At 42.0% G+C, this 26,463-nt stretch overlaps 1 protein-coding gene across 10 annotated transcripts in view; it reads right to left on the minus strand.

Moving 5' to 3' along the window:
* The window catches only part of LOC107994843 (teneurin-m), a 502,908-nt gene that overhangs the window by 219,551 nt on the left and 256,894 nt on the right, over window positions 1-26,463 (minus strand). For 7 of the 10 annotated variants that reach the window (XM_062081226.1, XM_062081213.1, XM_062081219.1 and 4 more), the window contains one exon: window positions 17,519-17,836. The exons of 2 other annotated variants lie outside the window; for them this stretch is intronic. In XM_062081226.1, the coding sequence (XP_061937210.1) occupies window positions 17,519-17,836 (318 nt within the window). Of the gene's footprint in view, window positions 1-17,518; window positions 17,837-26,463 lie in introns of those variants that run through there. One more of the 10 variants, XM_062081245.1, reaches the window with a different exon arrangement.

Here is a 26,463-nt window from a genome sequence, read left to right on the forward strand (position 1 = left end):
TCTCTCTTTTTATCGGCTCAAGTATCAAGTTTCTATAAATTTGTATAACGTAACACGTTACGACGAACTCATAATCGATAGAAGAAAAACAAACGAAAGGATGGCGCGATTCCAAATAAAATTATCCGCGAGTATAACGAAATATTCGTACGACGTAAGAAAAAAGAATCTTACGTATATCTTCGCAATAATAAATCCAATTCAATTAGATTCACGAGAATCCTCGACACGGTAATAAAACGGTAATAAATTATCCAAAGACGTATATCAAAAAATAAATAAATAAATAAATAGAAATAAAAAAAAAATATGGAAATAAGAAGAGGAAAATAAAACCACGGACGATCAAGTCCCCTTTCAAGACGTTGCGACATCGAGATGGTTCGTTCGCGATCGAGTCTCTTAGAAATGACGCAAACGAAGATCCATCCGGCTCGACTTAACGAGGATTCATTTATTTCGACCCCGGCAAGGGGCTCGATTCCCGGTATTTATTCCGTAAGAGAGAGTACGACGAATGCCATTAACTTGGAAGCTCTTGCATTTAATCGTGGGACGAGTATGGTAATACCGTTCCCCTTTATTTATATACCGAAAAATCGGGAGTCCACTCGTATCGAATCGTAATGGCCAAGGTGAAAAATCTGATCGTTGCGCGAGACGATTCGTCATTCTTTTAATCGTCGTCGATTTGTCACCCGTTTCCTCTTTTTCTTTGGGAACGATTTGTTTGTTGGAACAAAAATTTAAACGTTAAATATTTGTTATTAATAATTTTCCAATCCGAACTTTTCTTCCCCCGATTTTTTCAATATAATCAATTAAAAAGTTACCAAAAGAGATATTCATCGATACATCAATGGAATATTTAAAATTCACTTCACAAAATGAGAGAAAGATTCGTCGGATTTATCTCTGGAGAAAATTAGACCAAAGGAAATTAGTTAATTCGTTTTTAATTTCTAAATCAAGGGACAAAGATCGCCGTAATTATCACTGCGCGTGATGCGGATTAAAGCGTGGACGATGTTTAACGGAGTTGCACCTTCCCCGCACGTATCGTGCAACGTTAGCCACCTTGTAATCTCACTTATCACGTGTTATTACACCCTTTAAGCGCGGCGTTGCCTCGATACACAGTTGCATAGTTGTCGTGTCTTGGAAAAAGGGGGAGAGAAAAGGAAAATTGCTTCCTCTCCACCGTTTGAAATTACGGTCCATGCTTCCTCCAGACCGGAAGTACGAACATACAGTCGCGGATTCGCTCGAGAATGGGCTCGAAAATTGAATTCTTTTCTTTCTTCGTGTGACGATAAGAAGAGTTTTCGATCCAGTTATCGGATCATTAAATCGGGACAACAGCGAGTAAGTTGGAAATTGTTCGGTCTTGGGTATTGAAAGGGTAATTTTGAAATAATCAGATATGCCTTAGGTACAGCGTACTCCCTTCTTTGACTCGTCTAGTTAGCCAATAAGCAGTTATCGAGGAGAGCCAACTATCAGTAAACTATTCTCGTTACAGGTAATAATCCGTTTCTAAAGGTACGGACATCCTACGATTAATACACAGGCCGGAGAGGGTAATAGTGGATGGAAAGGGATTAGCAAGTTTCCGAAGGATCAGAGACCTGGTTACCACATCTCCCAACTCTCGTTTTTTCTAATCCGTTCTTACATTTCTCCCCTTATTTGACACCATCAACGACAATCGATGCCAAGAGACGATATTCTCTCTCTCAATTTTGCCTCACGAACGTCGTCACGTGTATACATTAACCGTGTTCGTCCTCGTGAGAGGCGAGAGAGAGGCCGAAATTCCTCTCCACCGGCGCTCCCACCAGCTCGAAAAGGAAGGACGACCCCTTAAGGGTCGAAAAGTCGGAAAACTCGGGGCGTCGATTTCCTCCGGGACGTCGCTCCTTCCTCGATGAAAAGTTACGTATTTACAACCGCGCGGGGATGGAATCTTGGTCGTTACTCGCGGAAATATTACCCCGTTTCGAAGCAATGCGTTGCGAACCACGCGATTGATCCACGCATCGTGCGTAGAGGAGGCCAGGGAATTCTTTGTTCTAAGCGTTCATTGGAAATTGGATTTTATTGGATTATTTCGAACGAGCTCGACGACCAAAACTTTCGAGTTAAAAACACGCGTGAAATTACAACACACGTAATTGTATCCCGCTTGAACGTGTTCGCGATTTCGAATTCTTTATTCGATGCGATTACCTTTTTCCTTTTTTTTTTTCACGCGGGGATATTCGACGTTCAGCACCCACTTTGCATTCAAATCCTTCCTCCGGTATATTGGAGGTATTCACGCGCGTAGAGACCGCTTATTCCTTATTCGAATATAAACTATTCGACGAGAAATAGGCACTCTAGGAATATAGAAACTACTTATTGGATCGCGACGAGTATATATCGAGTATTTCATCTCCGTGTCTTTTCACCCATTCCTCGTTTCATTTAGCGACGAAACTAAGTATTCATGAAAACGCAACGTTACACTTATTTTCTTAGATCAGAAGAATCAACGATTGCATCGTACTCGAACAAGGATAATTCGGATAATTTAAAAAAATTAAATCAAAGTACAGCTTTCTCGAAATCCCTTTGAACTTGAATTACTCCCGATTAATCAATTCATTAAAATCGTCAAACCGTTTTTTTTTCGAAAATTTCGCGTTTCATGCTAGAAAGAAGAGAAGGAGGCGTACGAATCCTGCGCGACTTCTCGCGGGTCTAAATAACGCGTCTATGCAGTCAGGGCGATAGAATAGGGGGAAGAGGAAGGGAAGAGAGGGGAGGGGGGAACACTTGTAACGAGGGTTCCCTTAGAGAAAGGAGAGAAAGAAAGCGGTAAAGGGAATGGGCGATGGGATGGCGAAACGCGACAAGGCTCCTGGTAATTGTCACTGTTGCTCCGCCATTTTCATCAGAAGCCGAGAGCAAAGCTCCATGAAAGCTCTACAAATTGCGTACCCCTTGCGTTCTATTCGCCCGTTCCTCGGAGCCATGGGGGGAGGGGGAAGGAGAGGACCCATAAATTTTCATTATTTTATAGTCAACGCCTCGTTTATATCCGCAACAAGCGAGAAGCGCGGGAGAGAGAAAGAAAGAAAGATGGTCGAAACAAAGAAGGGAGGAGGATACTGGAGGAGATGCAAAGGAGGCGAGGGCAGGTGGGGTGCGAACTAATGTAAGTTGGAAGGGGTGGTGGAAATGTGGAGAAAGAGGGAAGAAAGGCTCGAAGAGAGGCTCGTGCACCTTCCCTCCACCTTCTTTCACCTTTGTCACTTTCACTCGTTCGATCCACGCCCTTGCACAACCTTACCTTTTAAATCGTCCTTGTTCCCCGTCGCTCTTAATTTTCTTCCGTGGAAAACAGCGGCCCTTCGCTAGCAATCCCTCGAAATTATCGTTTGAGATCGGTTAAGTTTTCCACGTTTTCCAATTTCCTCTTCGTTCTCAAATTCAAAAGGGAGGTATTTGAAAAGAAGAAACAACGCGAAAATGAAACGCATATACCTGCTGCTGCAAAAGAGGTTGTCCACTTAAAGCATAATTTAATTCCTCCTCCCTTCCTTCCGTTCCAAAATCCGTCCCAACATTTTTTTCTTCATAAACGTAACATCTATATTCTTAAATCTGGAAACCACCACTTTTCTCTTCCTCCACTTCCACGCTTCTTCTTCTTCTTCCAATTCCCATTCCATTCGCGGGATCCTTTCGAAATTAATCGAGATCTCGGTTCGAGAAAGGGAACACGAAAATTATTGCCGAACTCTTCGAGCAATAATTCGCATTCCCACAAGATCCCCGACAAGACTAGGCAGGATTGGTAGGAGTTACGCTTATTAATCGACGATTTATAATTGCCGGCGGCGGCCATGCCTCGCATGGGGGGTCCGAGGTAGGTTGCGTGCCACCCTTGCAAGGTGGTGGCGTTAATGGGGTGGTGCGCCGACGTTTTGATTAGTCCACCGCAAGATCTATGCCCTCTCCTCCTTCCCCCCTTCCTCTTTTTCCCGTCCCCCGTCTCTCATTAACGCGAATCACCGCGGAATTGGCGTTCGGTGTGCATAAAACAGAATGGTAAAATCATCCAGTCGCGTGAACGCGTGCCCGCGTCATTGGCGGGCTCGAGGGTCTTTCTCTCGGTCGAGAGTGATTGACGGAACTGAAATTGCGAGGGGTCGAATTCCTCTCCCGTATCGTGTTCCTCCCGTGTTAAGTGGAATTAAGAATTACGAGTGAATTTACTCGGGGTTGTTAGAAAAGAAAGGAAAAAAAAAAAAAATGGGAGAAATAAATTTTAAGCAAGGAGTAGATGGAAGAGGTATTTTTTCTTTTTCTTTTTTGAGTAGGAGAAATTTTGTACTTTCATTTATTATGGTCTCTCTTAATTATAGAACAGACGAACAATTTTATCCCTCGTAATATTACAGTTTCAAAAAGATTAATCGAACCATCGAAATAATATCGTCGATTATTATTTCCTTTCAATCGAACGGATGTATCGAGGTATGCAGAGACATGGACAACTTTGCGTTCCAACCTATGCCCTATTGTGCGATTTGCATTGCGATCTCCGGTTCCCGGTGACGGTGTTTATATTAATTTTTCAACGAGATCGAATAAGTTGGTGGCGTGGGTGCGACCCGACTTCCTCCCTCGACATTGTTTCTCGCCTCAAACAAAGCTCTTCCCTTCCTGGATGCAATAAAATCGTTTCCCTATCGGCCTGCAAGGATCGTGGACGGGGCGTAAACCGTTGGGCGAAGCCGAAGAGGCCGAAGGAGTGGAACGACGCAGTGCACCGCGAGGCCACCCATGCACTCCAATTTATCGTCTAGTTGCCAGGACGAAAAATCCAGGAGAGGAGGCGAGACATTCTTTTTATAAATTTTATAATTCGACTCGACGAGTCGTTCCCTTAAGAGTCGTTAGGTAATTTTATTATTTGATTTATCGTCGAATTTATTTATTTCGAAACAGTTTAAAGAGAGTGGATCCACGTAGATCTTCCTCTCGAAAATTATGGAGCAAAGATCGATATCGATCTTGGAGGGTGAACGCGTGTGGGCGTCGAACAGGCAAGGAAGAAATCGTCGCGAACAGGGTGCAGTCGAGAGGGTCTGTTACTAATAACCTAAGGCCGAAATCGTTGTTCCTTCGCCCACGATGAAATATCGCCATCGAAGGCCCCAAATTAAAGTAATGGGACACCCTGGGGCGGTAGAAGCAAGGTAGAATAATGTATGGATCGAAATTCTCCAATCCTCTGTTTGCTTTGCCTTATATTCGTGTTAGCTCCGTTGCAACGAAATCCACGGAGAATCTTTTGCGCAATTTCGAGGAATAAAATAATAGGAAAAGTTAGATCGTGGATCGTTTTGCTTGAATTTATGTATTTATTAACGCGATTGGAGGATCGAGGTTGAAAGATCTGTTTCAAGAATATCCTACGTGTTTTTCCCCCATAATTTTAATTACAACAGACGAGATTTTATAGTTGATCTTGTCTTGGAAGAAAGATCGCTCTCGATTCTCGCATCGACCATTAATATCTCTCGAGTCTCCTATATTCCGTTTCAACTTCCAGGGCTCACCGTGGCCCGCGGCTATCGTAGGTAATAAACGAAATTTGTTTTCTTACCTTCCTCACTCCCCTTTTCGCCCCTCGACGCTTTTCACCCCCTATTACTATCTACCCTCTGGCCAGTGTCGTAGGAATTATGTATCTGCAACGTTCTTTCCCTGTTTTTACACCTTCGAAACCGAAGGTGAAAAATTCACGCGAGCTTAACAGATTTTTATATCCCGGTCGAAAATAAATTTTATTTCCTAAACTATTCGAACACAGATTATAAAAAATAAATAAATTTTCGATGAACAATCTCTCGAGTAAGATCGTCGATACCCTTCTCCTTCGGTTTCACCTATTCTTTTGTTATTTCCTCGTATTCGCGACTTCTCGCTGCTTCACAAGAGAGAGAAAGAGAGAGGTACGGTTTTCGATTGGCGTGCAGGGATCGCGAACGTGCGAAGAATACCGTCGATAATGCTATTGCATTCTGAATTTAGTGGTTCGCGACCCGACCTTTGCCTCCTCTTCTCCCTTCGGGCTTTTACGCGCTTTGCATGAACGTTTAAGAAGTTTGCAGACGCATAAAGAGCTCGGTTGAAGTATTGAAACGGCCGCGACGTTATTATCCGACCACGTGAAATCTTGGCGCTCCCGTTATGCTTTCCGACTCGACAAACCGTAAACGGCCACCGGTCGTCGAAACGATGCCCCTCGAAGGGGAGACGAGACGTTTGACGCGGATCGAGTGTGGGATATAACGCGAAACCATCTCTCTGGATTATTATATCTCGCGATATATCGCAAGATTGAAATCTCGAAGCAGATTTAAGACCGATCGAACGTGGCGTCGAGGGAATGCATAGTGAAGGTACACGCAATACAAACGTGTTATAATACTTTGTCTTCGATTTCTTCCCCTTCGAATTTTAATTTTCTTTCTCAATTGCTTCCAGTACTTTTCAATTCTTTGATTGATTCGAGCAATAATGTAATACGAGTTGATACGAGTTTTGAAAAGTTTTGAAAATATAGTACTTTAAACTATGAATTAATGTCGGGGCGATATATAAATATAATGCACAATTGTATGCAAGTATTCGTCGTAGATTTCTTTAATTTCGATTGAAAAAGAAACGCGTTAAAAATATTCAGGGAATAAGGTCATTGATTTAAAATAATCGCAACAAGTTTGTGCGATGTTGAAACCTGCGTTCTTATACGTGGCCAGTGTGTTGCAAAAACACATAGAATGAGAGAATGGAGAGAAAGAGAGAGAGCATCAAGAGAGTTTTTAGAGTGTATATTTCAAAGAGCAGAGAGAGTGCATCATGGAAAGTTGTAATTAAAAGGACGCATTATTCTTCTCTCTGTTATTCTGTTATCGCTATATCTCGCATTACGTAATTTTTAAAACGTTCAAGAATTCTTTTTCTTCTTTTTTTAGATAGGAATAGATTTATTCATCTGGAGGAATGAAAATTCTAATTATTTATCATTGCTTCATTCAATGTACCTCCGAAAGAATATAAGGAAAAGCTTTTATTAACGATCTTTAGAATAATAATAATTAAAAATTTATCCACTCCTTTCTCATTCTCCCTTTTTACCAAACTTGATAAAAATTTCACGAATATTTTTAACAAATAACATCTGTCTAATTTCGTCGCGCAATCGTGCTTCTTCGTATAACATTATTTCTTCGAGGCGGCAATTTTTAACGAACAACATCATCGAGTACACCCATTATTTTCACCCCCATAATTGCACCCATCCGATTCGACAAATAAACGAGTCTCGAGAGTTCGTTTCTCACCCGGGCCAACAAGTTTTCCGCTCGAATTCGACCCCCTTTGCAAAGTAAATCAGAAAAAGTGTCCCATAAGATTCGCGCGGGCTATCTATCTACTCACCCTCCCCGATCACTGCGAACTTTTCTAAGTTCCAGTCTTTCCGTCTCGTTATATCCATCGATTGGGAAAGGAAAATTGTGTCAAGCAGAGGGTATATACGCCCCTCAAGAATAAAATCTCGCAAATTTGGATTTTGGGGATATTTCGTATACTCCTGTTACGTTAACAATTGTTGTCGGCAAATTATTATCGTGAAAATAAAAGCAAGATCTCTCGTAACTCAAACTTGAAATTGACCTTGTTTCCAAGATCGATTAATCGACGATACCAACGGGCGAAAAGAAAGGTAAAATCGAACGATCGCGAAAGATCGTTAAATCTCTCGGAGACGCCTTATTCCCGCTCGATAAAGCACCCTCCTCGACTTGTTTTCTCCGCTACTGGACGTTCGAAGAAATCGTGGGTGGACGGCCGTGTTTGCCGGGCCGAGAGAAAGGAGGATAAATATTTGCATGGTCGCCAAAGACGAGGGACGAGGGAGTGGGGGGCTCTCCTTAAAGATACGAGAGAAGAGAGTAGGAGGACTCCGTTATTTGTTTCAACTTTGACACAATAAAATTAAAGTTTGCGTCTCGCCGCTTTCCGGCCCGTGGAACCAAAGATTCCTAGTGATTTTAAGAGGCAAACAAAGGGCGAAAGAAGAAATTTCGAAGGTAATACCGGCGCGCGTGTGTGTCCTTAACCGGAAGGAAGGAAGGAAGGAAGGAAGGAAGGGTTCGACGAGAGTGGAAGAGTCTCTCTCTCTCTCTCTCGCACGAATTGCCAGGTCCACGGACCGTTGGAATGCGTAGCTATCCTTGGAAAACATCAAAGCTACGTCTCGAACGATTGAAATTGTTTCCCCGGACTACGCCAGAAAATCCTTGGTGCTCGTTGGCCGACTGGTTCTTCCACGAGTATCTGGACGGCCATGATCGAACACGCCGTGGTGTGTGTCCTCCTCCTCCTTCCTCGGCCAATTCTTCGATTGTCTTTTGCAGACAACAAATTACATTCCGACACGTGTGTTCCATCCGATATCCCTCCTCCCCTCGATTCTTCCCGCAGAATCCAACGGATCCTCCCTCTTTCTTTACCTCCATTCTGCAGTATTTTATGCGTTATTCGGGTATAAAACTGCATTCGTCCAAGATTTCTTTCTTTTTGTAAATCGTCCCTTCATCTCACGTGCGTGGAGATCGGAGAATCTAGCGAAATTTTTGGATCGGAAACGTTATTTTTATTTTCGGAAACGGACGAGTTTTCGAATTTTGTTATAAAGGGATTACAAGAGATTTTGAAAAAGTGAAAATTGGTGAAAATAAATAAGGAAGATCGGGAGGAGAGGAATTTTTCCGCTCGGCCGGATTTCCCTCCGCAATGCGGCGATTAAAATCTCTCCAACTCTCTGCGACTCTACATTCTACGTTCAGCCGGCACGTCGCACGAGTATCGATAGGATTCGGAGGAGGGAAAGAGTCGGGCCACCTGACACAGTTGTTTACTTTTATCTCGCCTGCAAACGGACCAAGTAGAAGAGGAAGAAGAGAGAGATATCTGATCCGTGTTTTCCGACCACCGCTGATTGCCTCCCTTCCTCTATAAGAAATATAGGTCGTGTCTCTTCCTCGAAAAGAGTGGTGAATGACGATGACGATGGTGGTGATGATGATGAACCGTGTTACCTGCTTGAGATCGTTTCTTTTCGATGGTTGAAAGGAAAAGAAGAAGAAAAAATGATGGCAAATTTCTACGAGAGAGCGTTATCTACGCGAAAAAGTAATTTGGTTCCATGTTAATAGGCCGCCTTACGTCCCCCTCCTTTTTTCTTTCAAACCTGGCACACCTAGCACGAAATCGGCCGTCTCTGCTCTCCTCTATCTCTCCTTTCTCTGAATAATGCATAGGTTGAACTTGAGCGTGATAACGCGAGGGAAAAGAGCTCCTCGGAATAGAGCTCCTCTCGATTATTGACGGAGAAAGGAAGAACATCATTCCCCACTTAGGCACGATATTAAAAGAGATTCGGGTCGTTCTATTTTCCGTTCGATTCCGTTGGCGAATGCCAACTATTGGAAGGACGGGCGAAAAACGTCGGTTAAAATTAAGCCAGGACCTCGTCCAACATGCTATTCCCCATCCTATTCGCGTACAACTCAACCTGGTGGGTTATATTTAAAGCGTTCTTCCTCCATCGTTTATTCCATGCGTGCGTCTTGACTCGGGTAATTATTTTAAATATCGCGCAATGAATATTTCATCACGAGATTGAGAAATGAAGAAGTGAAGCATAACAAAAATTCGATCATCGTGGAAATTTCAATTCGAGAAAGAGGACGAATGAAATATTACTTTCAAGAATGAAATATACTTTCATATCATCTTGCTAGATATTCAAGGAATAAACAATTGCAAAAGGAAAAAAAGCGTCGTCGTTCCTTTCTTCCGTGTAAGTTTCCGTAAAGACTGTCGATGGTTGATTAGAGAGAGGAGGTTAGGCGAGTTTCATTAGCCTTTACCTGGACGCCTCGATCAAACTACTTGATGCTGGGCTATGCACCGACCTCGAAAAGCGGTCTTCCCTTGAAGGCTGATATCGCGTTATCGTGTTATGGCGCCCGTGATGGTGGATATTCTTCTTCTTTGGCGCACGATCAGGCAATAATCAACTATCAAGCGGTGGCCAACTATTCTCGTTACGCGTGATATGTAATCCGTTTTCAAAGCTTTCGCCTCCCCTCGTAACCGCTCGTTCGATTGTTCTTCGGAGTTTCAAGATTGTTTCCATCCCCTTTTGCGCCCTCTGATTATACCGTGTTTCCAATACGGATAGTATACCCGTCCAAGAAGATAACAACAAAATTTCTCGTTTCGTCTTGTTTCAATTACAAAAATCTCAACGATCGCATCCCTTTTATCGCGCAAACATCAAACAGAATTATCGAACATAGAATTTATATTTAATTCAGGATCGAAATTTCGGCATCTCGGTATAATCCGCTGGATAGCGCAACATCCCCAATTTTCGTCCATTGAGCAATTGTCCTCGAACGAACTTCTCCAATTCGACGAGATATCGGCTCGCGTGCCGCGCGCGAACCGGAAAAAGGACGGGGAAAATGAGGACGGAGGAGGGGAGGCAGATTTGCGAGTCTATCGAAAATTCTGGGGATCGGGGTTGCGGAGCCCTTGAGACAACCAAGGCCGAGATTACTCTGTCTTGGAGCAAGCGCGGAGTCGACGAAGGGTTACCCGTATTTAATTAAACTGTTACTTCCCATTGATTGCCAAACTTGGGGCCCGGGGCCGTTGCAGCCGGAAGATTATCGAAGTTCTCCGCGCTCCCACCTCGGCCATATCGAGAGCCTGCTAAGCAATCTTGCGAACTTACTTCAACCGGCGCGATAACTCGCCAACTTTGTTTTATTGTAATGCACCGATATATGTAAAAAAAAAAAAATGCAAGAAAACGGAGAAAGGAGGAGCTTGCAATTAACATTTAATTGAACTTTCCTCGAACTTTCTTAAATTCTACGGATTGATTCGATATTCGAGTATAATTTATTCGAGCATATAACGAACCACGCTGGTGATCTGATAATGGAAGAAGAAAGATGTATAGTGCAATACAGCGAGCATTGAAGATGAAATTATACATCACGATTCGAGGTGAAATTTATACGTACATATCACGAGGAGGATGATCGAAAACGCGGGAATATCTTTAGAGGCGGCCATTGAACGCGATCATCGTGTAGTAGTTGCAGGATAATCTAAGTTTGTGTCATGATCTTGACAGGAATATAACAAGCAGTTTGTGTAAGCGGTTTCTCAACTGCTCTCACAGCTTTATACGTTCCAAGTGGAAAGTAGGCTAATCCGTGTGTAGGGTTAATCCTATTACCCTGATACGATTTGCTATATCGAATGTGGAACGTGGACAATCTAACGAACGAAACGTTAACGCGAGAAAAGGAGAGAGAGGAGTAATCTGAAGATCTTGGTGGACGTCGCTCGCGTGCACCGTAAGTTTGAGTAAGTTTATTTGAAAATACGGATCGCCCAGAAAACCGTGACTTTTATCTTTTAATCTCCGTAAGTGGACGTGGCCACGAAAAGGAAGGGGAATAATTCGGAACGCTTTGTTGTATGCTCAAGTTCGTTAACTTTTTCCTTCCTCCTCCCTCGCCGTCCAAAGAACTGCCCCGCTTTTTGAAGAAAGAAATCAAAAAGTAGCTAGGAAAAACGTTCTTTTCCTTTGAGTCGAACGGAACGTATCCGAATCCTGGAATTAGATATATAGGAGAACTTGTCTATATTTTCTCAAATATACCAAGAAAAATTGGCTTACAAGGATCTTTAATCGATCTCCAATCGATTCTCGCGTCGAAATCCGCAAAATAAAAGGATGATACACGGATGTGGGGGCGCAGCGGGTTGCGTGCAGCGGGTCGAAGTTTCGAAGGAGCACGGAGTGAAGGAAGAAGAGAGTTGCGTGTAGGCATACGATCGTCTCGGGAGAAGAAGTTCCGCGGGCGTCCCACCGGCGAAGACGAACGACGGTGGTGTATCCTGTCGATCGCGAGGCGAGGCGAGGCGAGGAGGGCGGGGGCCGAGCGAGAGGGAGTTTCATTTAAGTTAGAAATTGCTTCTTCCGCAGCGATGATGGGCCGCAAATTGGGCGCGAAACTGAACGCGAGAGAGAGGAGTACGGCGGATGAGTTGGGAGGGGGAGGGAGAAGAAGATGAGGCGTTAAGCAACCGGCAACCAACTGCGGAAACGACGAGTAGAATAATATATATTGATTTTTGCTCGTTCGGGAGAAGTCGAGGATTGGGAGAGGGGGATATCTTTTCCGTGTTATTTCTTCATTCAGAATGTTCATTCAGCTCGGTAATTTGTGTATCGCGTGTTTGTAATACTCGTAAGATGAATTTAACGATAAATAACGATGTTATTATCGGTTCGAATTTAAGATGTTTGCGTTTTTTAACGAATCGAAGCGAACAGGGAAACTGTAGCGATTATTAACAAAGATTCCCAAGGGGTGGGTGCTCGTTAATTTTGAGACGAAATTCGATAGCCCTGCCCCCCACCCCATCCCCTGCCTCTTTTAACATCACGGCCAACAAAGGTTTTTTGCCTTCTGAAACATAAATCACCGACTCCTTAGATGTAACGAACTGTACATCGCACGACAAAGGATCTTCGGATATCGGGTTAATAACCAGTATCGGATATAATGTGTATAATAAGAGTGCATGGGAGATAGAGCTTATGAGGAAGAACATGGCTCGTCTAAATTATTCGACACTTGTTTAACGTGTAACGATAAGTTATAAATTAATAATAGTTACGGTTATTATTCTCTGTTTTTAAAGGTATCGTTCGATTAATATAATAAATATCAATGTAGAAAACACACAGTATGTAATTCACGGTTTATATTATTACATTCGTTAAATATTGCACGATTAACGATATAATAACACATCGATAAAATTCTATTCGAAGATTTAAAGTTTCTGTATGTTTTATACAGAAATTAAACATGTTATGAATAACTGATGCCAATCATCCGATTAAATGTTATTGATATCACAATTAATTAATTGTTAAAAGTCTACTTTCAAGGTTTCTATTATACGTTCCGCGTAAAATCAATCATATTTAATCAATTACGGGAATGAATATTATCGATATCATGATTAATTAATTAACCAATTAATTAATTAATTGGAAAAAAAAGATGCGACATAAAAATTAGATTATATAATTTTTATAATTTTTCTCTTGTTTAATTCCGTTTATTATTTTTTTTTTCTTTTTATTCTCGTTATTTTTAGACCCAATATATATTATATTCTTTCCACTTTGACGAAAAGTGATGAAAATCGAAATTTCGTCCTTCCATTCTCTCCTTGATAATTATAATTTCCGAATAAAAATTAAAATCATCGTCGATAAAACTCTCTGGAAACATCGAAAATATAATTTCTGGAAAAGAAAACTCCGATCCGACGCTTTAATAAATCGCAAAAGTGCTATCGCTAGTTCCTTCCAGAAATTCTTTTCCTCCTCTGCTTATTTTTTTCCTTTTTCCTCCTTTTTCTTACCTTCGCCTCGGACGTTTTCAATTTAAGAGAAAACCTCTCGCTCGCGTGCTGCGACTCTTTGATTTACCGGAGTGTGACAAAGTGTACGCGTTCAGAAATCGTCGTGAAACGAATTACGTGTACAAGTTCGATGTGTGGCCAGTGATTCATGACGGCCGCAACCCTTTTTAGATCGCGATACGACGATAAAAAGCAAAATGAAAAATCGGGGCGTGCATTTAACGCGACGAAAAACTTCTCGATTCTTCGATTCTTTTCTTTTCTTCTTTTCCCCTCCCCCTCCCCGAAACATGGAATTATTCCGACGAGTTACTCCTTCAAAACTTCCGAATACCAATGGCGGTTTTTTTTTCGCCCCTCCCGAGCCAAGCCAAGTTTTGACACAAACTATTCACTAATAATAGTCTGCGATATCGACTGGTATGTAACGTACAATGGCGGCGGAGAAAAGAGAAGTTGGGTGTGCTCGTGGAATTCAAGGAAGCCGAACGGAGCCAGAGTGGTTGGAAATGGCGGAATGTGTAGATGGCGGAGGAATAGACCGGTTTGTCCGTTCCTTTTCAAAGAAAAACGCGGGTGGAAAAACGAATGGACAAGGTGCGTGTACACAAATTTTTTTCATCGAGAATTCGAGACGTTCTCTTCGAAAAATCTCTTGTCTTCGAACGAAACGATCCAGACAGATCGTTCGAAACTGCAATTTCAATTTAATATTCCGTGGGAAAGGGTTAGATTGATTGTCTCGCGATGCCACTCTCGCGCGCTGTTTTCCTTGGTCGGGAATTTCGTCGTAAATCCGTCCAGGGAGCCATGACCGAGCTTTCAACCAGGATGGATGAATAGCTGAACGGAGGGGAGGGGATTACTTCCGTCTCATTAGCGCGGGCGAGATCGAGGAATACGTCACGCCTGCCGACTATACATACAGGATGCCGAAAATCCTAATTCATTCTATTGGACGGAAAACCCGGCCGATGATTAACCTTTGACGAATTTATACCCCTCCTACACGGTGGAGCAGGCGGAAATAAGCGGGAGCCGCGTCGATTTTTGGCTGTTGCATAATTTATGACGCATAGACACGTGTTGTAGATTGTACATGAATAATGCAGGGAATAAAGTGTATAAAGGAGAGTTTCGTCGATCGTTAGAAGAGAAATTGGCGAATTTTGTTGGTGGATAAGCAGATTTTCTTTTTTAATTAATCCATTTGTCATTGCGATCAGGATAATTCCTGCTGGAAAAAAGTTCTCAACCAGTTACATCACTCGAAACGAAGCAACAAGTAGCTCGAATGGAACATTTGAAAAATCAAAAGGTCGAGAAACTTTTCTTCTTTTTTGAAAACGAAATTAAGATCCTTAAGAAAAGGGGAGGGGGATTGGTACGTTCCACGAGATAGGAGATTGCTCAAGAATTACGATATTGTACGGAGCAAGATTTGAGAGCGCGATACCTTTAATTTTTAAAAAGTTTAGTGTTTAGTATAATTGTAGAATATAACCAGGTATTAATTGAAGGTCCAGGTCGGATCGTACATCTAGTAATTTCACACCCATTGACAGGGGTACGCGTAGAAATTAGATACCCATTGATGATAGTGCATGTAGTAATTATACACACGCTGATGATAGTGGGTGTAGTAATTACATACCTTACAATAACGGAACAAGCAGTAATCTACGCGGTCCTAGCAGCAATACTTGCCACGGATAACGCTTGCCACTGTAGTCTCTATTAACATTGGTAAGTAAGCATGTCGCGGAAGATCCTCCAGGCTTGTTCCACGAGATACAGAAACAGACAGTAGTCAAACGTGAAATTGAAACCTTGTCTAGCAAACATGTGTTACATTCCTCGTTATCTCATTTTTTCCCCGTATCAACTAAACTTCTTGCGAACCTTTCAGGGTCTAATATTTTTTTTAATTAATAATAATTTAACAATTAATTATTTAACAAATAATTTTTGCCTGGAAAGCGTACTACATTTTCGTCCACTGTATAATACTAAATATAGAATTGGTTGCGTGAATTGGAAGGAGATCGTAGCACGGACAGACTTATCCCAGAAGAAAGTGTCGAGAAAGCCACCCCCATCGCGGATGACGCGCCGTTTTCCACTGTGATGCTAATAATCCATCGGATATTTATGCAACAAAGCAGCATTGGGCGTAATGCGTGTCCAGAAGGCACTTAACTTTCCCCCTCCCCCGAAGAAAAAGAGGGAAATCGTTTGATGGACGAGACGAGAGGCCCCCCCGTAAATGACGCAACTCGTCGCATTTTCGCGAAACAAACTCGATGGAAATTCCAAATTCAATACCTCTTCATCCCTCTCCCCGTCCTCGATCACGAGTCACAGTGTCATTGTGATTCAGCTGAAATCTTAATGGAGTATCGAGAACGTTCGAACGATGGAGCAAACGTTCTCCATTACGAGCTGCCCCCTCTCCCATTACGGTCCCAATAAAAGGGGGAGGAATCGAGCCGCCACCATTTCTTCTTTTTCTTTTTTCTTTTGCGTGGGCGGGTGGATGCGAGGAGGGGGAGCCGGTTCAGCAGCACGTTACGCGTTTGCTGACGTCATTTTTAACCAGCGCGATCCATTCTCGCCGGCGACGAGGCTGGCTGGCGGGGGAGAAACACTTCCATTTAGATGCTCATCTCGTGGAAAAGATTTTCACCGGGATATATTACGGGGGAGACGTTATGTCTCCTTTCGTTCCGAGGAAGGAGAGATGGTATCTACGAAATAAACGATCACGGTTAAACGCTTTGCTCGCAATACGAGCCATTAACGGCGCATCCACGCTAATATCCTGCCTCCGATACCAACCCTCGCCCCTTCTCAGACAGTGGTGAGTGTCAGACATAAACACGAGACGTCTTTGCCTTAATAGATTTCAGAATAGATCCCCTCCCCTCACCGAGCATCCCGTAATTCGATCCGATTTCCCTCAACAATTCCTCAAAAAACAACAATTCCGCAATGTTCGATTTCAAATGCTAGCACTGCGAATGAATCGAATATTAAATTTTAAAGTCATCTTGGGACCACGACGAAGACGAAAATATCATAAATATCTCCTAGTTTAAGGAACAAGCCAGGTATAAACGTGATGTTTTCATCGAGCAGTCGCTATTATCAATCTTCGTTTAAAAAGAAACAAAGGAAAAGCCGATGCACTTATTTGTTCCATGCTGCGTAACACCTCATCGAATAATGATAAAGTCGTCGCTCGAGCGTTCTTTCAGCTTGTTTAAACCGGTCGATTGGCTCGTCCTCGGCACGATGATAAATACCTTTCACGTGCAACTGTCCGGCCAAGGACAAGCCTCGTCCGAATTCGAGAGAGAGAGAGAGAGAGAGTTTCCAGGTGTTTCCATCAGGAGCTCTCTGGTGGGGTAGACGTGGCAGCTCTCTGTACCACCTTCGAAGCGATACGTCATCCGTGACAACCGCCGCGCCGATAACCTCCGTCTCCGTGCAAACCTCCCTCACACCTCGTCGCGGCGGCCCACGGCCATCCATCATATTTGAGTAATGTAGGGACACGATTTCGCGTTATTGCGAATGACTGACTCCGCAGGGGGGACAGGCCACCCGCTTACTCCACTTGCAACGCTTCCTTGGATTATTCCACGCCCAAGAAATTGACCCTTTATCGGAGGGCCGGTCGGATGGGCACGATTTCAGAAAGCGTTCGAGGTTAATGTTGCGTCGTCAACGTGTATGCAAGAAAGTAGGAATCATTATTTTCTCGCTGTTGAAGTACATCCAGCACTCTTAGTTCGTGCTTATCAAGTGGATTAAAAATATTATTTCGAAGGTGTTTGTCCGGATGATATCTCTTTCTTCTCGAAGGAGAGCGTTAAGAAAGTTATTCTACCATTTCGAAATAATTTTTTTCACTCACCGTTATGAACGAGCAGAGCAGAGTCGCGGGCAACAGTGATCAGATCACTGTCGGTGAGGGTTTCGTCGGACGCGTTACCGGAGGTCGGTGTGTCGCTAAGTCCAGCGCCAGTGCTGGGCATATGATACAAGGGATGCTGTTGTTGCTGTTGATAGGCACGTTGTTTATGCTGGCTGGCGTTGTAGTGATTTAGGTGCGATTGCGTGGTCTGGTGATTGTTTTGAGGGTAGGCGGGGGGGGCACGGCCTCGCAGGCTTGGCGAATTTTCCTCACCCTCACTGCCGCTCAAACTGTAGGCCGGGTAGAGCCGTCCCTTCCCTGAAATGATCGTCAAAATGATCGTTTTTCTTTTTTTCTTTTTTTTTTCGTACAAACACGCGTAATCGCGAAAACGACGCGATGAGAGAAGGAGCGTTTAATTTCTCGCATTTTTCGAAATATTTTTCTTCCTTTTTTCCCTTTTTTCTATTAGGTAATTAATATCCAGCTTTTCGTAAGGGGTTTCACAACAAAAATGGAACGATTAAAGCCCACTCTTCCGCCGGGGTTATTGAATTCTCGCCTATGGAATTTTTATTACTACACTATTTTGGTATTCCACGAATACGAGTCGGTATTCGCGATATTTAAATCATAATTTCACGAATGAAAGAAATCATTCGAAGGTGGGCATTGAAACGACACGCTTGTGGACACGGCCCGATACCCATCTTCATTTCTAACCTATTTATTAACAAGCACAATAGCTCGATCCGATCCCACATATAATAATAATAATATTTGAACCCGTTGCACGTATTTTTATTAATTCTTTCCAGAATAACCAGTGATGCGTGCGTGGCCGAGATAATAAAGCGGTCGACGTCCAACGAAAGAAACGATCCGACAATCGAGAGAGTTATTCCGAATTCCGGCCGGTTGGATAGAACCTGCGGTGTCCGTTTACACGGAACAGGACACCGAAGAGCAGAAATACCGTGGCGGTTGCTGCGTCGGATAAGTTTCCACCGGTGGCGGAAGGTGGCAAAACAATTCCAACGTGACGCGCACTTGGACAAACAGACGAGGCGAAAACGAGAGGAGGGAAACTGTCCGAGACGAGAAGATTATACTCCTCTTTTTGAACTCGGTCATCATGACGTCATCCCAAACCCAAATGCCACGAGATTCTTTTCTTTTTTTTCCTTTCGCCGCGAAACATAAGACGGCGACAGTCGAATCCTCGACAAGAAGACTAATCGATCCCACGGGTTGACCGCTGCTTGTCATCGGGCAACGAAAACGCGCATGTGTTCTCGGGTGACGAGAGAACAGGAAAACCTTTTTTTTTGCTCGTAAAGATCACGAGGTGGAGGGGAAGAAGGGAAGGAGAGGAGAAAAAAAAAAATAGAAAGAAGAAACGAAAGAGAGTCTTGCGACGGCCAATCTTTTGGGATAAATCGGGCGAGAGGTATGATCGATGCCTTTGACCTTTTTCACTCTGCCCACCTTCCAACCTATCTATCGGCCACTGCATCAACGAACCGTGTTATCGAGACATCGATAACATGCCGCTCTTCCTCTTCATCTTTTTCGCTATCTTTACCCTTTACTTCTCCTTTATCGATCGAGTGGAGGCTCGGTGGAGGAGGGATATGACACGTAGGGGTAGGAGAAGAGTAGATTTGTTGCCGCTTAAAGTCAAGGGGGAGGGGAACACAGCGTTCTCTTTTTTCTCCTCCCCCTTTTTTTTCTTCCCCCTCGTCCGGCCACGATGGTTTCCGTTCATCGAACGATGCTGAAAAATCTTTTGAACTACAATTACCGAGGGAGGGAAAGGACGGCGGAGCTGAAAGGGATGTAAATTATTAATGAAGTTATGGGAAGCGAATGAAATTAGGCGTGTCCATCAGTGATGAGTTGCACGACATTTAATTATGGCCTGCGTGTAATGCATCGAGTTTGCGACTCCCCGCTTGCCGAGTTTTCAAATAATTTTTTCTCTCTCTTCTCTTCTCTTCTCCTTTCTTTCGACCGGCGAGAGAGGGGCCACCTATTATTAAAAGGAGGAGGAACGATCGTGGAATGACATCCTTTGTAACTAGGTTTAGACGCCGTTAATGGATGCAATCCATTGGTACGGAGTTAACTCGCCTTATAATCGAGTCAACGCTTCGGTTTTTATTTTCTTCCTTTATTCTTTGCGTCGTGGAGGAAAGGAATCGATGAATATATATATATATATGTATATATTTGTGACAGGAAACACGTGGAATATTAAGATAAATTGGAAATGAAGAAAGGAAGAGAGAAAGAGTTTTATATAAGATAAGGAAAGAGGTCTTATAAACGTTAAATTGTATTGTTGCAAGGATAAATATTCGTGATCTGTTAGTCGATTCAAAATGATTCTAAAAGGTTCTTTGTACACTTTTACCCCGTGGATTCATCAAAGTTGATAAACAAGTCGAAGTAATATCATCCCATTGTCCTGTCTTATCTCGCAGGATAAGATTGAGATATAAAATAAAAGACATTAACGATAACCCCGGAACAAATTCTTTGAAAGAATTCCTTCGTCGCAATCTCTTCTTACAGCTACACAAATATTCCTTCCATTTTATCCATTAAACTTTCGACGTATCGCGAATTAAATGTTAAATTAATTTTCTTAGTCGAATTAGATTCGAAAACGCACATTTCGTGCATAGATTCCCTAATCACAGATTGCTTCGTTACGAAAACCGTGATATCCAACGAAGAGAAGATGTTCGTTCGTCGAAAGGTAGAAAAAAAAATTCCATTTCCACGGATTGCCGTCAAAGCATAGGAAAAAGAGCGGTGCGAAATTTGGCGACGAATCGAAACAGGAACAAAGCGCGATCGAAGCGTCGAACCGATCTTTCACTCACGCGACGTGTCGCCTCGAGCTCGAACACTTTCTATTTTCCGGTTACGCGAGATTCTCGTCGAATTTCACGTATCCATAATACATTATCGAATTACCATGGGGGAATATTGTGGCCACCATAGAGACTCCCGCGATCATATATCCAACGTTTATGCGCGCACGTGCGTGAAGGCTTGTAAATTTCTTCCTGGCCTCGAACGTGGATTGTGTTAACCCACATAATTCCATCATCGTTCCCATGATACCGCAACAACGGGGCAGCCGTACGCGAGAATCTATAATTCCATTAACGCGTCATGGACAATAGTATTTCGTTAACGTAACGCGGAAATGATTGTTATCGATTGTGCGCGGCAACGGGCGCAACAGCCCGTTCGACAAGTCAATCCTGATCAATCGGTTTCGATTCTGACCATTTCTCCATTTTTCAACGATCCGTCCAAAGATTGAATCTCGTTCGAATCGCGGAGAAATTTTAACATCGACTCTTGCTTATCGCGCTTATTATTTCGGTTGCATTTTCTTTACGATCAAAAAATTGCAATTAGCATTCGTGCAAAAATGAATCTCGATAATTTGGAGTTTTAAGAAAATTGTTTTAGGAAAATTCGTGGATCGATTAGGTTTAATCAACGATCCATCGAGATTTATCCGCGTTGAATCTCGTTTTAAAATTAATCTGCTTATTATTCGGTGCGGATTTTTTACAATCAAAAGATCGTAATTAGTATTCGTGCAAAAATGAATCTCGATAATTTGGAGTTTTAACAGAGGTTGAAGAAAATTCGAGGAAGAATGGAGTAGGAATGTAGAAAGATTTTTCACAATATCTAAGGCAATAACGATTAAGTAAGGCTTAAAATAATACGTGTATCCAAAGATGTGAATAATAAATTATATAATCTTAAATACATTAAAGAAGCTGATTCCACATTCGAATTTCATTCTCCTCATATTATCGAAATCAATTTTAAAATATTCTGAAACGATATCTATCTTTCCTAATTTAGATTCCCTATCTTATTAAGGGGAAACAATTGGCCGTATATAATAAAATATATCGATTATCGATAGGTGGGTACATTTGCCGGGCTGCGAGCTCGAGCTTAAAAATATTTCAATATATTCCAACGCGCGCGCGCGATTTTTCAATGGTACGAAAGTACGACAGTTTTCGGCCCGCCAAATGAATTGCGCCCGGCGAAAAAAAATTTTCCTCCAATAACAGAAACTTTTCCTTTCCGCTGATATACGACCTAACTTCGCCTATATTCACCGTGGCCACCATATCTACATGCATCAAACTTATTTATTTTTCTCTCTTCCTTCCTTTTTTTTCAATTATTTATTTCGTGCAGTAAAAAAAAAAAGAATTCAATACAAAAACATTCCTTCCCAACATCCCTCCAGAAAAATTTATATTAATCTTTCTAAACTTGTGAAATAATTGAGCATCTCGAGATTGGAGATAATCGAGTTATCGAGGAATATTTGACATAAATTCCATACAAATCAAGATTTTATGCTTTTTTTCAACGTGTCAGACACGATAATTTGCGTCCTAGGGAATTTCCATAGATAGATTCAATTGGACTATAAATGCTCGTGTGTTCGATATCACAGACTTTCGTCGCATCATTGACGTCATAACAATATATTCATTCGAGAGAAAGAGAATTTATCTTAATCATGTTTCATGGATTGAGAAAATATAATTATTAATATAAAGAAGATCTTATAAAGGATTATAATACAATCGAAAAGCGGAAAATTCGACAAACAAAGCTTTTGATAGAGAGCAACGTTCGATATTCCCAACGACTCCAAATATCCATCGTCCAACGTAGAGTATACGTTATCATTAAACTTCTAGATCAGAGCATTCGGGCCACGCTCCTTACACTTGACGACGTTTCTCGCGGCGGCAAATGAAATAATATCGTCGTTCGATACGTCGGCTATCATCTGATCGTCTAATGCCGCATTTGCCCAGGAGGCGAGGGTGCAGCACCCACGAAAGGGGGGCGGACACGGCACGGGGCATCGCCGTCCATATCGATTTTCCCCGTGTCTCGTGCGAATAGCTGCGACTTGACGGGGTAAACGAGTTCCCGGAATGGCGCGTTATCTCCAAGGATTATATCACAGGTGAAAAGATTGCTCCGCGGATGGAGGGAGGGGACAACGGATACGTGTTCTTCGCGATCGGTGGAAAACATCGAAAGAGAACATTTATTGAAAATAAATTGTTTAGAGATTAATCGAATTCTTGGATTTCGAAACGCGAGAGCGTACGAGTGTTCGCCAGAGAGAAACGTTCAATTTCTAAAGCTCGCCTAAAGCGACGATCGTCATATTGGTGAACACGGTTTTGATTTGAAGTAGAGTGTTTATATCGGTACTTTCTAGTACTCCGGTTTGTTTAATGGATATTTTGTTGAGCGTTGTTTGTTTTACCGTGTTCGACCATTTCGGGTAAATTTTCGGAGAAATTCATATTTATGGAATTATCCGAGACACGTGATAATAAAGTACGTAAATATTCCAATTTACGTTTCTAAGGTTACGCTTCTTTTTCTTCTTCCTCTTCTTCTTTTTACGTGCGAGACGCTAAATCTTCCCCTCTGCGCGCGAAAAAATTCCCTACCCCTACGTTATTCTCTGGTATGCCGATGCAAACTATTAGCCAATTATTTTCGCCTGACCGATGAACAAAAGGTTGCGAAGATAACCCCTGCGGGACGTGTGAATCGGTCTTCATGGTAACTGACCTATAATAAAGAGAAGAAAGAAAGAAAGAAAGAAAGAAAAAAGAGAAAAAAAAGAAGGAAAGATTAAAATGGATACTTGACGCCGGAGCTGTTTCAAAGGACAGTATCAGGTTAGTCAGACGACCATGTTTTAAAGTCAAATAGCTCGGCGAGAGGTCAAGCTTGTAAAATGGGAAAGTGACACCTCTTGCGTAAACTGTTTAACTTGTGAAACGAGGGAACATCGTGAAAAATTCTCAACTATGTTATAAGTTCTCCCATTAGAATTAAAAATCCCGTTAAAGTGACGGGATGACAAATTACCATAAAACATGGATGAACATTGGCAACAAGTTTCGTAACATTTCCCCCTCCTATATGTAATTTAAAAAATAAAAATGTTTACACGTTTCACTTCGCAAAATTGTATCGTACAATATTTCTTTCTCTCTTTCTTCGATTTCATTTTTATAATTAAAAGAAAAAAAATCACGAAACGATTATTCCATGCGTTGATGCGTATCTTAATTAAGAATCTAACGCAAGGTAATAAATAAAATTCAGTACAGCAATTCTTTCGCAAAAATTATTTCAGACTAATCCGTGGTGCGGACCGCGGTCCCTCCTTCCTCTATTCGATTCCCTGTATTTTAACGTCGTAACATTATCATCCCCGGATCATACACGCCCTCCTCCATAAACATTTCACGAACTTCGACATTTCTCTCATAAACATTTCAGGAAAACACTCTTAATCCTTAACGAGTACAACTGTCGTTTCATCTTTACAGGATAACAACAACCATCATTTGACCATCCCCGAAATTTTAACTATCTTAAAAAAAGTAACTTCTTCGAACGTCTTTCTTTCTACGATCTTTTCGTGCAATGAATTCCACAGAATTAAAATGAAAAAAATTTCAAAATTTTGAAAACGTACAAAGAATTTTATTTAAAAAAAAATAAAAACTCCCCTCTTTAAAAATAACTTCTTCGAACTTTTCCAAAAAATTTTCTTTCTACGATCTTTTCGTGCAACGAATTCCACAGAATTAAAATTAAAAAAATTTTGTTTCAAAGATAAAAATGTACAAAGAATTTTATTAAAAAAAAAAAAAAATAAATAGACCCGCAAAATAACTCTCTCTATAATGAAAATTTTCTTTCCCCCTTTTTCCCCTCTTGTTTCAATTACTACTAATTCTTAACGAGCCACCCTGTATATTTCGTTCCTCCACGTTCAGCCACCCTACTATTCCCCCTCCTGGTCGTTTTCAATTTTTCTCACGAAACCGGCCTCACGCCTGGCCTGGTGGTGCACCGTTTAACGAGATCAAGAATAAATAGCGGCGTAACGTTCCAGCCAGAAATACCGGAGAGCAGGTGGTGCGAATCGATGGCACTGGCCGCAGGCCACCGGCCAATTATCCCTGCCGACTTTATGCGTCTTCGAAGGGGGCGCGCACGCGTGACTGCATTCATCCACCACCGGCATACATACGGTGTCCAGAGATTAACCGGAGAACCGGTTCCGTCGAGAGAAAGAAGATTGGGATTATAATATTCGGGATATCGGAGGCGCGACTGATACCCGTTGTGATAATGCAAAAAGAAAGAAAAAGGGTAAAGATTCATGAAATGGCGCAAGAAGGTTGGCAATTAAACGAGGACCCGAAAATCGAAGGTATGAATTAACACGCAGCTGTCCGCGATTCTTGCGTCGCAAACACCAGATGCGCTTGTGAAACGAGCTCTCCTCCTCGAGGAGAGGGAATTTCTTATCGAACGAGAATAAAAATTGTACGTATGAACATAAGGTTGGGTTAAGTACGATTGTTAGAGGGTGAATTATGAATCTAGTATAACATATGTAAAGTAGATATCTGTCCGCTCGATTTTAGAGTAAGCTGATAAGATTGTCTCGCTGTGAAAATTGATTTAACGCGACGTGAGACTATTAATTTGATTCCATCCAGAAGAAAAATATTGTATAGCAACCAAAGATTATTATACGATACGAAAGAGCGAAGTAATTAAAGATAATTTTTTACTCCTTTCTCTCGAAAATTGTATATCAACGACTCCTATTGGTAGAGACAATTCTGAAATGAGAATGTATATCTATTTAAGACTCGACCACGCGGCGTGACAAATCGGGGCTGACTAATCTTCCACGAAGGATCGTTTAATTCACATCATAAATACGTGAGAACACGCTGAACCGAAACTCGTGGGCGAGGAGTCACGTTTTTCGACAACCACGGTTACACAACGATGACATTTACGGAATATTTTCAACGGACCCTCCTTTCGTCACATCAAACCCCTCGTCATAGCCTCTACGATCAAACGTTCCAGGAAATCAATGAAAATTGTTTTAGATTGTCTACATTAACACTTTTGTAATCTTCCTTATTGGGGAATATTCAAAAGAAGTATTCAAAATTTTTAATTGTACATAGGACACACGTTCAACCGTGTATTCCATTTGCGAAGAAAATAAAAATAACACGAACGTACACGCGAAAATAGGAAAGAAAAGGAAGAAATAAATATAATTTACACGATTGTACATTCACGAGAATAACGTAATTTCACAGAGAGGAAGAGGGAGAAAGAGAGGTACGCAATTTTGTATTCCTAATTTAGTTCTCATATTACGAGAATGAATTTGTATCTCGCCTAAAAAAAAGAAAAAAGAAATCTCGTTTAAAAATTAAAAAACACATCCGTCCATACTTGGCCAGAGACAAGAGGATTCTAGAAAATTGTTGAGAATAGAAGCGAGAGGAGAGAAGTTTCACAAGGTTGTTCGCACAATTTATTCCAAGAACGTTCGATTCGAAGAAGGGATATTTTCCAAGGGTATCAGAAGTGACAAGAAATCGAATATTCCCAGTGTTCATCGGGAGCACGGTGGATAGTTAGAAACGTACTTACAACGGGCTGACCGTTGACTCTAGATCGATATTCGAAGCACGCCTCGAATAGCTGAATCCAGTGCTGAATGCCATGCACCGGGATCGCAAGAAACCTATAATTTTCTCTAAACACCCGTCAGCGGACGGACATCAAACGTTCCTCCATACATGGACGTCGAAGATGTCCGACGAGGCCTGTGTTCTTTCTCGAGCCAAAAGTGAAATTCCTCTCTCCCTCGGCTCTTCTCCCCCCTTCAAGTGTCTTTAACCTCTTATAAAGAGATATCCTATCCGTGTAACCAAATACGATTCACTCGTAAAATGAATCTCGTTAGACATGCGAAATATTCTATGAATCTTTTTTTAAATTAATCCCGATACTCG

This window comes from Apis cerana, linkage group LG1, assembly GCF_029169275.1.
Source record: "Apis cerana isolate GH-2021 linkage group LG1, AcerK_1.0, whole genome shotgun sequence".
NCBI lineage: Eukaryota > Metazoa > Arthropoda > Insecta > Hymenoptera > Apidae > Apis > Apis cerana.